Source organism: Oncorhynchus tshawytscha, unplaced genomic scaffold, assembly GCF_018296145.1.
Source record: "Oncorhynchus tshawytscha isolate Ot180627B unplaced genomic scaffold, Otsh_v2.0 Un_contig_7271_pilon_pilon, whole genome shotgun sequence".
NCBI classification, from domain to species: domain Eukaryota; kingdom Metazoa; phylum Chordata; class Actinopteri; order Salmoniformes; family Salmonidae; genus Oncorhynchus; species Oncorhynchus tshawytscha.
In genome coordinates, this window is record NW_024609369.1 from 12,450 (window position 1) to 27,874 (window position 15,425).

The 15,425-nt window shown below is 41.4% G+C and overlaps 1 protein-coding gene and 1 long non-coding RNA gene across 3 annotated transcripts; both read left to right on the forward strand.

The window, feature by feature from the left end:
- Positions 1 to 262: 262 nt before the first annotated feature.
- On the forward strand, positions 263 to 14,248 carry LOC112238959 (sodium-dependent neutral amino acid transporter B(0)AT1-like). The gene is made up of 12 exons (XM_042315023.1): positions 263 to 604; positions 842 to 982; positions 1,069 to 1,206; positions 1,349 to 1,530; positions 8,211 to 8,321; positions 8,513 to 8,625; positions 9,634 to 9,762; positions 9,840 to 9,996; positions 11,730 to 11,934; positions 12,026 to 12,185; positions 13,461 to 13,623; positions 13,793 to 14,248. The coding sequence occupies exons 1-12, from the start codon at positions 403 to 405 to the stop codon at positions 14,039 to 14,041; spliced, it is 1,950 nt and encodes a 649-aa protein (XP_042170957.1). The 5' UTR covers positions 263 to 402; the 3' UTR covers positions 14,042 to 14,248.
- On the forward strand, positions 6,133 to 6,802 carry LOC121844669. 2 transcript variants are annotated; one of them, XR_006082101.1, is made up of 3 exons: positions 6,133 to 6,215; positions 6,287 to 6,608; positions 6,766 to 6,802. It is a non-coding gene; the product is annotated as an uncharacterized LOC121844669 (long non-coding RNA). The 2 variants fall into 2 exon arrangements; XR_006082100.1 differs by having other exon boundaries at positions 6,674 to 6,799.
- Positions 14,249 to 15,425: the final 1,177 nt, after the last annotated feature.

The following is a 15,425-nucleotide window of genomic DNA, read 5'->3' on the forward strand; positions in this document are numbered from 1 at the left end:
ATGCCCATCCTCCAACTAAATATTTCCTAATACACCATCTAATTGGAGTTAGTTTTACTCTATAGAGAAGAACCCGACAGTATATTGGATATTGGATACATATAACAATGTTGAATGTTGAACCTTCATTGGAATTTATATCACTCATAAAGAGTCATAGAGATCGTTATCAGAGGCCAATGACTATAGATTACCATGATGTACTAGCAAGAGGCATACGGAATGGGGTTGTAGGCGTGTGCAATGCACCTCACATCCATCCAAGACATTGATTATAATCGGGAACAGTCTGCCCTTATTAATAGCCTCCTTTGAACAGTGGATTACACATTCATTGGACTCCAAAGAAAGTAGTCATATTTTCCATTTGCATTGAGCCTGTCCATCTGCGTGGAAGGAACCATGAGGTGTTTACAGGTGTCCAACCAAGACCTGGAAGAAAGGATCCCTTCCTATGAGGAACTGGAAAAGCTGGAGAATGAGGAGGCTGGGGACAGACCCAAATGGGACAACAAGGCCCAGTACATGCTGACTATCGTAGGTTTCTGTGTGGGACTGGGGAACGTCTGGCGCTTCCCGTACCTTTGCCAGAGCCATGGGGGAGGTAGGCGTTGTTGAATGTGTTGTTGAGGAGTAGGGTTGCAGAATACCGGTAACTTTCCTCAAATTCATGGGTTTTCCAGAAATCCGGTTTGAAGATTCCCTTAATACAGAGGGGAATAAGCAGGAAATATGGACATTTTGGGAAAGTTACTGTAATTTTGCAACTCTGCGTTTCTTTATGTACATACAACAGCAACAGATAACCTCTCCTCCACCCTGCTTCTTGTTCTGTTCTCAGGTGCATTCATGATTCCTTTCCTGATCCTACTGGTTCTAGAAGGTGTTCCCCTGCTCCATCTGGAGTTTGCTATTGGTCAACGTCTAAGGAAAGGCAGTGTAGGTGTCTGGTCTGCCATCCATCCATACTTGACTGGCATTGGTAAGCAAAACACTCCATAGGAATTTAGACATGGGTAAAAATGGACCAAATCTCATTGGGCCACGGTGTTGTGTTGTGTTCCATAGGCATTGGATCCATGTGTGTGTCCTTTCTGGTCAGCCTGTACTACAACACCATCATGGCCTGGGTGATGTGGTACTTCTTTAACTCCTTCCAAGAGACGCTGCCTTGGAGCCAATGTCCAGTCAATGCCAACATGACAGGTAAGGCATCCATAGATAGCTAAGTTATGATGATGGAAAATGATTAACTTTATACACACCCCTTATTTCTTTGCCTGTAACTCTGTCTTCAATTGCTTCATTGAATTTTGCCATGTGAATGAATGAAATGAACTTTCCCCAGGCCTGGTGTCAGAGTGTGAAAGAAGCTCTCCAGTGGATTACTATTGGTACAGAGAGACCCTGAACACCACCCCAGACATAGATAACACAGGTGGGCTACAGTGGTGGATGGTCCTATGCCATGTGTCTGCCTGGGCGTTGCTGTTTATCTGCATAAGTCGAGGCATTGAGACTACTGGGAAGGTACGGCATAACCTCTGCACAGCAAATCACTTCCTAATACTAAAGCAGCAGCAGCTGTCAATGTCAAAATGATCAAGGTTATGTTTATAGGCATTTGATTATTGAAGCGTTGAATCAAGGTTTCCTTTTTATGACATTATAGCCATATACAAAACAATACAGAATGATTGGTTTTACTATACTGAACAAAAATATAAATGCAGCATGCATCATTTTCAACAATTTTACTGAATTATAGTTCATATAAGGAAATTAATTAATTGAAATAAATTCATTACGCCCTAATCTATGGATTTCACATGACTGGGCAGGGGCTCAGCCATGGCCCACCCACTTGGGAGCCAGGCACAGGCCCAGCCAATTACATGTATGTTAAGCCAATTGGGCATACTGCCATATTCTCTAAAATTACATAAAGGCTTATGGTAGAGAAATTATCATTCAACTCTCTGGCAACTGCTTTGGTGGACATTCCTACATTCAGCATGCCAATTGCACGCTCCCTCAAAACTTGAGACATTTGTGGCATTGTGTTGTGTGACAAAACTGCACATTTTAGAGTGGCCTTTTATTGTCCCCAGCACAAGGTGTAATGACCTGTGTAGTGATCATGCTGTTTAATCAGCTTCTTGATATGCCACACCTGTCAGGTGGATGGATTATCTTGGCAAAGGAGAAATGCTCAATAACAGGGATGTAAACAAAATGTGTGCGTAAAATTGGACAGAAATAAACTTTTCGTGTGTATGGAACATTTCTGTGATCTTTTATTTCAGCTCATGAAACATGGGACCAACACTTCACATGCTGAGTTTATATTTTTGTTCAGTTTATATATTGATGCAATAAAGCATGTTACCATAGCACTCAAATGACCCAGCTGTTTTTAATAACAGCTTTGTTGACCTTTCTGACACCCCTTCGACAGTGTAGACAGTGTTCACGTTCTAATTTGAACGTATTTTATATATTTGTATTATATATGGTATTATATATTGTATATACAGTGTATGTCACCATGGTGCAATCCTGGATGTAAAATTGTTGTAGTTTGTAGTTTATTTGAAAATACCAACTTTTCAAACACTCGAGGTAGACAAATATAGTTTATATAGAGTTTCAGCTAAAAGACAAACACATTTAGTATTTTGAATACCTCTCAGAAAACCAAATAATATTTGAAGGTATTTGAATATATGGCTGTCAAATATTTGATGAAGAATCCAAAAATGATAACAGTTAGTTGAATTAGTCAACATATTTTATTATAAGCAAGTGGTTTGTAGGACTCTTAGATATGAGTGTTAATTTAGCCTATAACCTAGAATGAAAAGGAATTACTCAACATTAGACTAGACCACATTTGAAGCTTTAAACTAACAAATATATTTTCATAATGAGTGAGACATAGACCAAGGTAATACATGACATTAAGTTCTTATACTTGTGTAGTAATTTTGTCATTATTACAACAAGAACATTGTTGTTAAATTTGAGTTGATTTATAATTGAATAATAATGGAGTTATGACATAAGTGGAATAAGGAACAGTCACTATTCCTCTTGTGTACAGTAGTTACAAAAACACTCAGGTCATTGCTATGCGATTAAAATGCAATTGACAAAGTATTGTGTAACAATAAGCTAATAAAATGTTGTTCCAAAAGTAATGAAAGTTTATTACACAGGTACAAGAACAGTTTCATGCTAAGTGTTACTGAGAAAGCTAACAGTAACACAATACGTCCATTAAGTGTCAAAAGGAAACTAAATGTCCCAACTACAGACAAGGTAGGTGGAAAATCATGTTCGTTTTTATTCTGAGTAAACGATCCCTTTAAAGATGGTATCGTGTGTGTTTGAAAACAAGAACACTTGCCCTCAGATGGACAAAGAGGTTCGAAGTTGTTTTTGCTAAGCGCTCAACTTGCTGTTAGCAATGTTTGCAAATGGCTGTGAATTACTCTGCAGTATTTTCAGGTATCATTAAATGAATTGCAGCTTTCGACCTTTTCAGTGGCATGTTGAAAGAATCATTCAGTGGTTGAGCGTCACCACGTATTTATTCTTATCTGTACAAAATATCATTGGTTAATTGGTTTGACATGATTTTGTGCACCTGGGGCAATGGACATACAGGAGAATGTACATTTACCAAATGTTTAGATAAAAATGTATCGTGTAGATCAAATATATGACTGTCAGATAAATTGGAATAGTATGGGTCATTGTGTGTTGTCTAATCATTCTATTTCTGCCAAGAGGGTGCAAAGCTGTCATCAAGGCAACGTGTGGCTATTTGAAGAATCTAAAATATAAAATATATTTTGATTTGTTTAACAATTTTTTGGTTACTACATGATTCCATATGTGTTATTTCATAGTTTTTATGTCTTCACTATTATTCTACAATGTAGAAAATAGTAAAAATAAAGAAAACCCCTTGAATGAGTAGGTGTTCTTCTTTTGACCGATAGTGTACGTAAGTCACTATTTTGACATATACTAGTAAGTCCATTTTAGTATATTTGCTATAATAGCACACAAAACAGTAACTGTCCAACTTCCTAAAAGCATTCCTCTCTCCTCCCATTAGGCTGTATATATCACCTCAACATGACCCTGTGGTCTCCTCCCATTAGGTTGTGTATATCACCTCAACATGACCCTGTGGTCTCCTCCCATTAGGCTGTGTATATCACCTCAACATGACCCTGTGGTCTCCTCCCATTAGGCTGTGTATATCACCTCAACATGACCCTGTGGTCTCCTCCCATTAGGTTGTATATATACCCTCAACATTACCCTGTGGTCTCCTCCCATTAGGTTGTGTATATCACCTCAACATGACCCTGTGGTCTCCTCCCATTAGGCTGTGTATATCACCTCAACATTACCCTGTGGTCTCCTCCCATTAGGTTGTATATATCACCTCAACATTACCCTGTGGTCTCCTCCCATTAGGTTGTATATATACCCTCAACATTACCCTGTGGTCTCCTCCCATTAGGTTGTATATATACCCTCAACATTACCCTGTGGTCTCCTCCCATTAGGCTGTGTATATCACCTCAACATGACCCTGTGGTCTCCTCCCATTAGGCTGTGTATATCACCTCAACATGACCCTGTGGTCTCCTCCCATTAGGCTGTGTATATCACCTCAACATGACCCTGTGGTCTCCTCCCATTAGGCTGTGTATATCACCTCAACATGACCCTGTGGTCTCCTCCCATTAGGCTGTGTATATCACCTCAACATTACCCTGTGATCTCCTCCCATTAGGCTGTGTATATCACCTCAACATGACCCTGTGGTCTCCTCCCATTAGGCTGTGTATATCACCTCAACATTACCCTGTGGTCTCCTCCAATTAGGTTGTATATATACCCTCAACATTACCCTGTGGTCTCCTCCCATTAGGTTGTGTATATTACCTCAACATTACCCTGTGGTCTCCTCCCATTAGGCTGTGTATATCACCTCAACATGACCCTGTGGTCTCCTCCCATTAGGCTGTGTATATCCCCTCAACATGACCCTGTGGTCTCCTCCCATTAGGCTGTGTATATCACCTCAACATTACCCTGTGGTCTCCTCCCATTAGGTTGTGTATATCACCTCAACATGACCCTGTGGTCTCCTCCCATTAGGCTGTGTATATCACCTCAACATGACCCTGTGGTCTCCTCCCATTAGGCTGTGTATATCACCTCAACATTACCCTGTGGTCTCCTCCCATTAGGCTGTGTATATCACCTCAACATTACCCTGTGGTCTCCTCCCATTAGGCTGTGTATATCCCCTCAACATTACCCTGTGGTCTCCTCCCATTAGGCTGTGTATATCACCTCAACATGACCCTGTGGTCTCCTCCCATTAGGCTGTGTATATCACCTCAACATTACCCTAGGTGACCCTGTGGTCTCCTCCCATTAGGCTGTGTCAACATATAGGCTGTGTATATCACCTCAACATTACCCTGTGGTCTCCATTAGGCTGTGTATATCACCTCAACATGTACCCTGTGGTCTCCTCCCATTAGGGCTGTGTATATCACCTCAACATTACCCTGTGGTCTCCTCCCATTAGGTTGTGTATATCCCTCAACATTACCCTGTGGTCTCCTCCCATTAGGCTGTATATATCACCTCAACATTACCCTGTGGTCTCCTCCCATTAGGCTGTGTATATCACCTCAACATTACCCTGTGGTCTCCTCCCATTAGGCTGTGTATATCACCTCAACAACCCTGTGGTCTCCTCCCATTATGTATATCACCTCAACATTACCCTGTGGTCTCCTCCCACCTCAACATTAGGCTGTGTATATCACCTCAACATGACCCTGTGGTCTCCTCCCATTAGGCTGTGTATATCACCTCAACATTACCCTGTGGTCTCCTCCCATTAGGCTGTGTATATCACCTCAACTGTGTATATCACCTCAACCCTGTGGTCTCCTCCCATTACCCTGTGGTCTCCTCCCATTAGGTGTATATCACCTCAACATTACCCTGTGGTCTCCTCCCATTAGGCTGTGTATATCACCTCAACATTACCCTGTGGTCTCCTCCCCCATTACCCTGTGGGCTGTGTATATCACCTCAACATGACCCTGTGGTCTCCTCCCATTAGGCTGTGTATATCACCTCAACATTACCCTGTGGTCTCCTCCCATTAGGTTGTATATATCAACACCCTGTGGTCTCCTCAAGGCTGTGTATATTACCCTGTGGTCTCCTCCCCCATTAGGCTGTGTATATACCCTCAACATTACCCTGTGGTCTCCTCCCATTAGGTTGTATATATACCCTCAACATTACCCTGTGGTCTCCTCCCATTAGGCTGTGTATATCACCTCAACATGACCCTGTGATCTCCTCCCATTAGGCTGTGTATATCCCCTCAACATTACCCTGTGGTCTCCTCCCATTAGGCTGTGTATATCACCTCAACATTACCCTGTGGTCTCCTCCCATTAGGTTGTGTATATCACCTCAACATTACCCTGTGGTCTCCTCCCATTAGGTTGTATATATACCCTCAACATTACCCTGTGGTCTCCTCCCATTAGGTTGTATATATATATACCCTGTGGTCCTCAACTGTGTATATTACCCTGTGGTCTCCTCCCATTAGGCTGTGTATATCACCTCAACATGACCCTGTGGTCTCCTCCCATTAGGCTGTGTATATCACCTCAACATTACCCTGTGGTCTCCTCCAATTAGGTTGTATATATACCCTCAACATTACCCTGTGGTCTCCTCCTAGGTGTGTATATACCCTCAACATTACCCTGTGGTCTCCCATTAGGCTGTGTATATCACCTCAACATTACCCTGTGGTCTCCTCCCATTAGGCTGTGTATATACCTCAACATTACCCTGTGGTCTCCTCCCATTAGGTTGTATATATACCTCAACATTACCCTGTGGTCTCCTCCCCACCTCAACATTACCCTGTGGGCTGTATATATCACCTCAACATTACCCTGTGGTCTCCTCCCATTAGGCTGTATATATCAACACCCTGTGGTCTCCTCCCCTCAACATTACCCTGTGGTCTCTCCATTAGGCTGTGTATATCCCCCATTACCCTGTGGTCTCCTCCCTGTGTATATCACCTCAACATGACCCTGTGGTCTCCTCCCATTAGGCTGTGTATATCACCTCAACATGACCCTGTGGTCTCCTCCCATTAGGCTGTGTATATCACCTCAACATTACCCTGTGGTCTCCTCCCATTATATCACCTCAACATGACCCTGTGGTCTCCTCCCATTAGGCTGTGTATATCACCTCAACATGACCCTGTGGTCTCCTCCCATTAGGCTGTGTATATCACCTCAACATGACCCTGTGGTCTCCTCCCATTAGGCTGTGTATATCACCTCAACATGACCCTGTGGTCTCCTCCCATTAGGTTGTGTATATCACCTCAACATTACCCTGTGGTCTCCTCCCATTAGGTGTATATATACCCTGTGGTCTCCTATACCCTGTGGTCTCCTCCCATTAGGTTGTATATTACATTACCCTGTGGTCTCCTCCCATTAGGTTGTATATATACCCTCAACATTACCCTGTGGTCTCCTCCCATTAGGCTGTGTATATCACCTCAACATGACCCTGTGGTCTCCTCCCATTAGGCTGTGTATATCACCTCAACATGACCCTGTGGTCTCCTCCCATTAGTATATCACCTCAACATGACCCTGTGTATATCACCTCAACATTACCCTGTGGTCTCCTCCCATTAGGTTGTGTATATCACCTCAACATTACCCTGTGGTCTCCTCCCATTAGGCTGTGTATATCACCTCAACATGACCCTGTGGTCTCCTCCCATTAGGCTGTGTATATCACCTCAACATTACCCTGTGATCTCCTCCCATTAGGCTGTGTATATCCCCTCAACATTACCCTGTGGTCTCCTCCCATTAGGCTGTGTATATCACCTCAACATTACCCTGTGGTCTCCTCCCATTAGGCTGTGTATATCACCTCAACATTACCCTGTGGTCTCCTCCCATTAGGCTGTGTATATCACCTCAACATGACCCTGTGGTCTCCTCCCATTAGGCTGTGTATATCCCCTCAACATTACCCTGTGATCTCCTCCCATTAGGCTGTGTATATCCCCTCAACATTACCCTGTGGTCTCCTCCCATTAGGCTGTGTATATCACCTCAACATTACCTTATGCGGTGCTGACCATCTTTCTGATCAGAGGCTTGACCTTGAAAGGCTCTTTGAATGGAGTGAAGTTCCTCTTCACCCCAGATGTGAGTAGTTTACATTACTATCATCGAACAAAAGTATTTATTGAAAGTATATGATATTCCAAGTTCAGCCACAGATCCAGATCCACAAAGAGTGCATCTAAGGCCTTTTAGCTAGCGTTAATATATGAGGTAGTGTGATAGAATCAAAACGACACGCCTAACAACTTTTCTATGGGTGTGTGTTTCTCCAGATGAATGAACTAATGAACCCAACGACTTGGCTTGATGCGGGTGCCCAGGTTTTCTATTCATTCTCTTTGGCCTTTGGAGGTCTGCTGTCTTTCTCCAGCTACAACTCAGTGCAGTAAGTCCATACTGCTTGCTAATAACTACTAAATGACTTGTTGTTCACAACCCAGTTGAGACATTAAATCAATTCAAAACGTATCATATCTTGTAGATAACCACTGCAAACTTAGGACCCAGTCCTACCTACCTCAAAGTGTACAAGCTTAACTTTCATCGTAAAATATTTTTAGCCAAGATTTATGCAAAAGTTAAAGTGATGGTGCAATATATCTAGTTTAGATCCAGCCTTATGGCTGGTTTCTGATGGGGTACGACAGTTGAACTAGATTCAACCATTATGGCTGGATACTAATGGGGTACGACAGTTGAACTAGATTCAACCATTATGGTTGGATTCTGATGGGGTACGACAGTTGATTCAAAACTTATGGCTGGTTTCTGATGGGGTACGACAGTTTAACTAGATTCAGCCCTTATGGCTGGTTTCTGATGGGTACGACAGTTGAGCTAGATTCAAACCTTATGGCTGGTTTCTGATGGGATATGACAGTTGAACTAAATTCAAACTTCATTGCTGGATTCTGATGGGTATTTATACATTTTATTCTTCAAGAATAAAAAATGGATTTACCAATTCCAGATTGCTCCTTTAATGTGGTCTATTTCTCCAGTAATAACTGTGAACAGCCATTCCAGATTGCTCCTTTAATGTGGTCTATTTCTCCAGTAATAACTGTGAACAGCCATTCCAGATTGCTCCTTTAATGTGGTCTATTTCTCCAGTAATAACGGTGAACAGCCATTCCAGATTGATCCTTTAATGTGGTCTATTTCTCCAGTAATAACGGTGAACAGCCATTCCAGATTGATCCTTTAATGTGGTCTATTTCTCCAGTAATAACGGTGAACAGCCATTCCAGATTGCTCCTTTAATGTGGTCTATTTCTCCAGTAATAACTGTGAACAGCCATTCCAGATTGATCCTTTAATGTGGTCTATTTCTCCAGTAATAACTGTGAACAGCCATTCCAGATTGCTCCTTTAATGTGTTCTATCTTTCCAGTAATAACTGTGAACAGGATGCAGTCATCATCTCTATCGTGAACGGAGCCACTGCTGTCTACGCTGCAACAGTCATTTACACCATCATTGGCTTCCGAGCCACAGAGAAGTTTGATGACTGTATTTCTGGGTATGTACCTATACTAGAATTAAACTAGAGTTGTTGCATGAAGATATGAACTACCCTCTAAATCAATGTTTTTGCAGAAATATCCTGACACTGCTGAATACATTTGATCTCCCAGAGGGAAACGTCACTGAGAACAACTATGATCAGGTTCTTCATAGTCTCAATGGAACATATCCAGAGGTCATTCAGGGGCTCAACTTGAAAACCTGTGATTTGAATTCTTTCCTTAGTGAGGTGATTCATTCATTTTTATGAAATGGTACTTGAATGTAAAATGTTACCAATACAGTTGAAGTCAGAAGTTTATATACACTTAGATTGGAATCATTAAAATTTGTTTTCAACCACTCCACAAATTTCTTGTTAACAAACTATAGTTTTGGCAAGTCGGTGAGGACATCTACTTTATGCATGACACAAGTAATTTTTCCAACAATTGTTTACAGACAGATTATTTCACTTATAATTCACTGTATCACAATTCCAGTGGGTCAGAAGTTTACATACACTATGCCTTTAAACAGCTTGGAAATTTCTAGAAAATTATGTCATGGCTTTAGAAGCTTCTGATAGGCTAATTGACATAATTTGAGTCAATTGGAGGTCTACCTGTGGATGTATTTCAAGGCCTACCTGCAAACTCAGTACTTCTTCGCTTGACATCATGATTAAATCAAAAGAAATCAGCCAAGACCTCAGAAAAAAATTGTAGACTTCCACAAGTCTGGTTCATCTTTGGGAGAAATTTCCAAACGCTCCACGTTCATCTGTACAAACAATAGTACACAAGTATAAACACCATGTGACCACACAGCCGTCATACCACTCAGGAAGGAGACGCGTTCTGTCTCCTAGAGATGAACCTACTTTGGTGCGAAAGGTGCAAATCAATCCCAGAATAACAGCAAAAAACCTTGTGAAGATACTGGAGGAAACCGGTACAAAGTATCTGTATCCACAGTAAAACAAGTCCTATATCAACATAACCTGAAAGGCCACTCAGCAAGGAAGAAGCCACTGCTCCAAAACCGCCATAAAAAACGGACTACGGTTTGACTACGGTTTGTAACTACACATGGGGACAACGATCGTACTTTTTGGAGAAACGTCCTCTGGTCTGATGAAACAAAAATAGAACTGTTTGGCCATAATGACCATCGTTATCTTTGGAAGAAAAAGGGGGAGACTTGCAAGCCAAAGAACATCATCCCAACCGTGAAGCAGACAGGGTGGCAGCATCATGTTGTGGAGGTGCTTTGCTGCAGGAGGGACTGGTACATTTCACAAAATAGATGGCATCATGAGGATGGGGAAATTATATGGATATGTTGAAGCAACATCTCAAGACATCAGTCAGGAAATTAAAGCTTGGTCACAAATGGGTCTTCCAAATGGACAATGACCCCCAAGCATACTCCCAAAGTTGTGGCAAAATGGCTTAAGGACAACAAAGTCAAGGTATTGGAGTGGCCATCACAAAGCCCTGACCTCAATCCTGTAGAAAATTTGTGGGCAGAACTGAAAAAGCGTGTGCGAGCAAGGAGGCCTAAAAACCTGACTCAGTTACACCAGCTTTGTCAGGAGGAATGGGCCAAAATTCACCCAACTTATTGTGGGAAGCTTATGGAAGGCTACCCGAAACGTTTGACCCAAGTTAAACAATTTAAAGGCAATGCTACCAAATACTAATTGAGTGTATGTAAACTTCTGACCCACTGTGAATGTGATGAAAGAAATAAAAACTGAAATAAATCATTCTCTAATATTATTCTGACATTTCACATTCTTAAAATGAAGTGGTGATCCTAACTGACCTAAAACAGGGAATTTTTACTAGGATTAAATGTCAGGAATTGTGAAAAAAATATTTTAAATGTATTTGGCTAAGGTGTATGTAAACTTCCGACTTCAAATGCATTTGTATAAGATTTGGTGCTAGGCTTCTGATTCATTCTCTCTTGGTACAGGGGGTTGAAGGAACTGGTCTGGCCTTTATCGTGTTCACAGAGGCCATCACTAAGATGCCTGTATCTCCTGTTTGGTCAGTCTTGTTCTTCATCATGCTCTTCTGTCTCGGCCTGTCCTCCATGTTTGGCAATATTGAAGGAGTTCTGGTACCACTTCAGGACCTGGGGGTTTTCCCCAAGAGTTGGCCCAAAGAAGCCATCGCTGGTGAGATGAGACAAAGACATATGTCCCTTACACCATTTTGAAGGATGGAGATCCCTTTGTTAAATATCTTTATCTTCTTCTTCTGTTACAGGGACAACATGTGTCCTCTGCTGCCTTGTTGGATTAATATTTGTCCAAGGCTCAGGGAACTACTGGCTGTCCCTCTTTGACAGCTATGGCGGGTCCATTCCTCTGCTGATCATTGCATTCTGTGAGATGGTTGGGGTTGTGTACCTCTATGGTATTGATAGGTGAGTAATAAATTCATTCTGTGAGATGGTTGGGGTTGTGTACCTCTATGGTATTGATAGGTGAGTAATAAATTCATTCTGTGAGATGGTTGGGGTTGTGTACCTCTATGGTATTGATAGGTGAGAATCAAATTCATTCTGTGAGATGGTCGGGGTTGTGTACCTCTATGGTATTGATAGGTGAGAATCAAATTCATTCTGTGAGATGGTCGGGGTTGTGTACCTCCATGGTATTGATAGGTGAGTATCAAATTCATTCTGTGAGATGGTTGGGGTTGTGTACCTCTATGGTATTGATAGGTGAGAATCAAATTCATTCTGTGAGATGGTCGGGGTTGTGTACCTCCATGGTATTGATAGGTGAGTATCAAATTCATTCTGTGAGATGGTTGGGGTTGTGTACCTCTATGGTATTGATAGGTGAGAATCAAATTCATTCAGTGAGATGTTGGGGTTACGTTACTCTATGGTATTGACAGGTGAGTAATACATTAATTCAGTGCGATGTTGGGGTTACGTTACTCTATGGTATTGACAGGTGAGTAATACATTAATTCAGTGAGATGTTGGGGTTACGTTACTCTATGGTATTGACAGGTGAGTAATACATTCATTCAGTGAGATGTTGGGGTTACGTTACTCTATGGTATTGACAGGTGAGTAATACATTCATTCAGTGAGATGTTGGGGTTACGTTACTCTATGGTATTGACAGGTGAGTAATACATTCATTCAGTGAGATGTTGGGGTTACGTTACTCTACGGTATTGACAGGTGAGTAATACATTCATTCAGGGTTACGTTACTCTACGGTATTGACAGGTGAGTAATACATTCATTCAGTGAGATGTTGGGGTTACGTTACTCTACGGTATTGACAGGTGAGTAATACATTCATTCAGTGAGATGTTGGGGTTACGTTACTCTATGGTATTGACAGGTGAGTAATACATTCATTCAGTGAGATGTTGGGGGTTACGTTACTCTATGGTATTGACAGGTGAGTAATACATTCATTCAGGGTTACGTTACTCTACGGTATTGACAGGTGAGTAATACATTCATTCAGTGAGATGTTGGGGTTACGTTACTCTACGGTATTGACAGGTGAGTAATACATTCATTCAGTGAGATGTTGGGGGTTACGTTACTCTATGGTATTGACAGGTTACTATTGAAACAAAATTCTGTTGATTGACATGGTCCTTACATTCACCGTAGATTCATTAGAGTCTGGGCACTAATGAATGTTGACTATGTAAATTATTCGAACAGGTTCAACGATGATATTGAGTTCATGATCGGCCACAAGCCCAACCTCTTCTGGCAGATCACATGGAGATTTGTCAGCCCCGCCATCATGTTTGTCATCTTTGTGTTCTACTTTATCACTAAAGTCCAAGAAACACCCATGTACAAAGCCTGGAATCCTGAATCGGTAAAGTTTCACTTTGTTGTCAGTGGCCCAACGAGGAGATTAGCACCTGCTAATAGTAAATCAACTTGCATGCACATGTTCTCTATTGGGTGTTTGAAAGGATCTCACTAGACATTGGCATCAGTAGCCTATAAACACACTTAACAAGGTTATTACTGTTTCTTCACAGGAAAACTTCCCTACACTGGAGGAGAAGGAATATCCATCCTGGATTTTTGCTATAATCTTCATCCTGGCAGGAATCCCAGGTCTTTCTGTACCTCTTACGGCTATTTACAAATGTTTGAGGAACCGCTGCTGCAAGAAGGATAATGAGTTTAAACAAGATGACTTAAACACTATTGCCAAGCAAGTTCACCTGACGGATGAGGCTACCAAGAACAAACCAGACATCCCAGAGACAGCAGATGGAAGATAGTGATCAAATCACTAGCCCATTGTTGTTTTCATGACAGGCCATTTATTTTCTTCATGCCACTGATAGCTGAAAGGAGTAGATACGTTTGATAGTTTTACAAGGTTGTATGGATGAGGTATGACAGAAAAGCCATTAAAGCTTACATTGATTGACACATTGTTGTAATTTTTGTGCTGAGAAGTCAACATTAAACTAAATTATATCCTTTGTTCTTGTTATGTTCTTGTTCTAGTATAGTCCATTCAGTGTGTAGTTCTGGTCTAGTTCTGGTCTTGCTATAGCATAGTCCTTGGGGATTACCATTCAGTGTGTAGTTCTGGTCTTGCTATAGCATAGTCCTTGGGGATTACCATTCAGTGTGTAGTTCTGGTCTAGTTCTGGTCTTGTTATAGCATAGTCCTTGGGGATTACCATTCAGTGTGTAGTTCTGGTCTTGCTATAGCATAGTCCTTGGGGATTACCATTCAGTGTGTAGTTCTGGTCTTGCTATAGCATAGTCCTTGGGGATTACCATTCAGTGTGTAGTTCTGGTCTTGCTATAGCATAGTCCTTGGGGACTACCATTTAATGTGTAATGCTGGTCTTGCGACTTTGGGCTAATAAATATTCCAGACAATTTACTGATTATTTACTGGAATAACGAATTGATCAGATTTATTTGATTCATCTGGTTATCTTGTTCAAACGAATCTGAAAGGGGCACCATTAAGGGTTGCTCATAGAGAGACTTTTAGTTATCATTAAACGTTACAGTGTTAATCCTATCAACAATATAATCATTTTTACCATGTTCTCATTCTGAAGTTGTCGAGTGTCTGGAACCTCAAGAACTCAATAGCTTGTAAAGTAACACAATGGCACAAATAATTCATTTAAGGTTTTATTTTACTAGACTAAATCAGTTGGAAAATGAGGTAGTTAAAGATACAATATAAAAGCAGGGTATATGGTGATACAACACAGTTATTGAGGTGAGAATCTCCACAGGTCGATATGAATGAACTTCCATACTCAAGTCAGGCAGTACAACAGAATATTCACAGGATTTTTGAGAATGACTTGATCTTAGTAATTGAAAGAGACAATGTGAAAGGGGTTTACCAACACATTCTTTCACAACTGTGACCTTATAGAGAGCTTCCCCAACCAGGAATAGACAATGAACTAGGCAATCAGTTAGCATCCGAATGTGGAAAATGCCGGGACAGTATTGATCATGGGCTCGTAAATTCGACCAGCCGTCTTACAATTACTCAATAACTTCCAATATGTCACACACAACGCCAGTTTCAGAGGAATTTAAGAATGCAATAGGTCCTGTACTTGAATGCCGATGTTGCCTGACCAAGTGGATTCCTTGAGGATGTGATGGAGAAATAAAAGG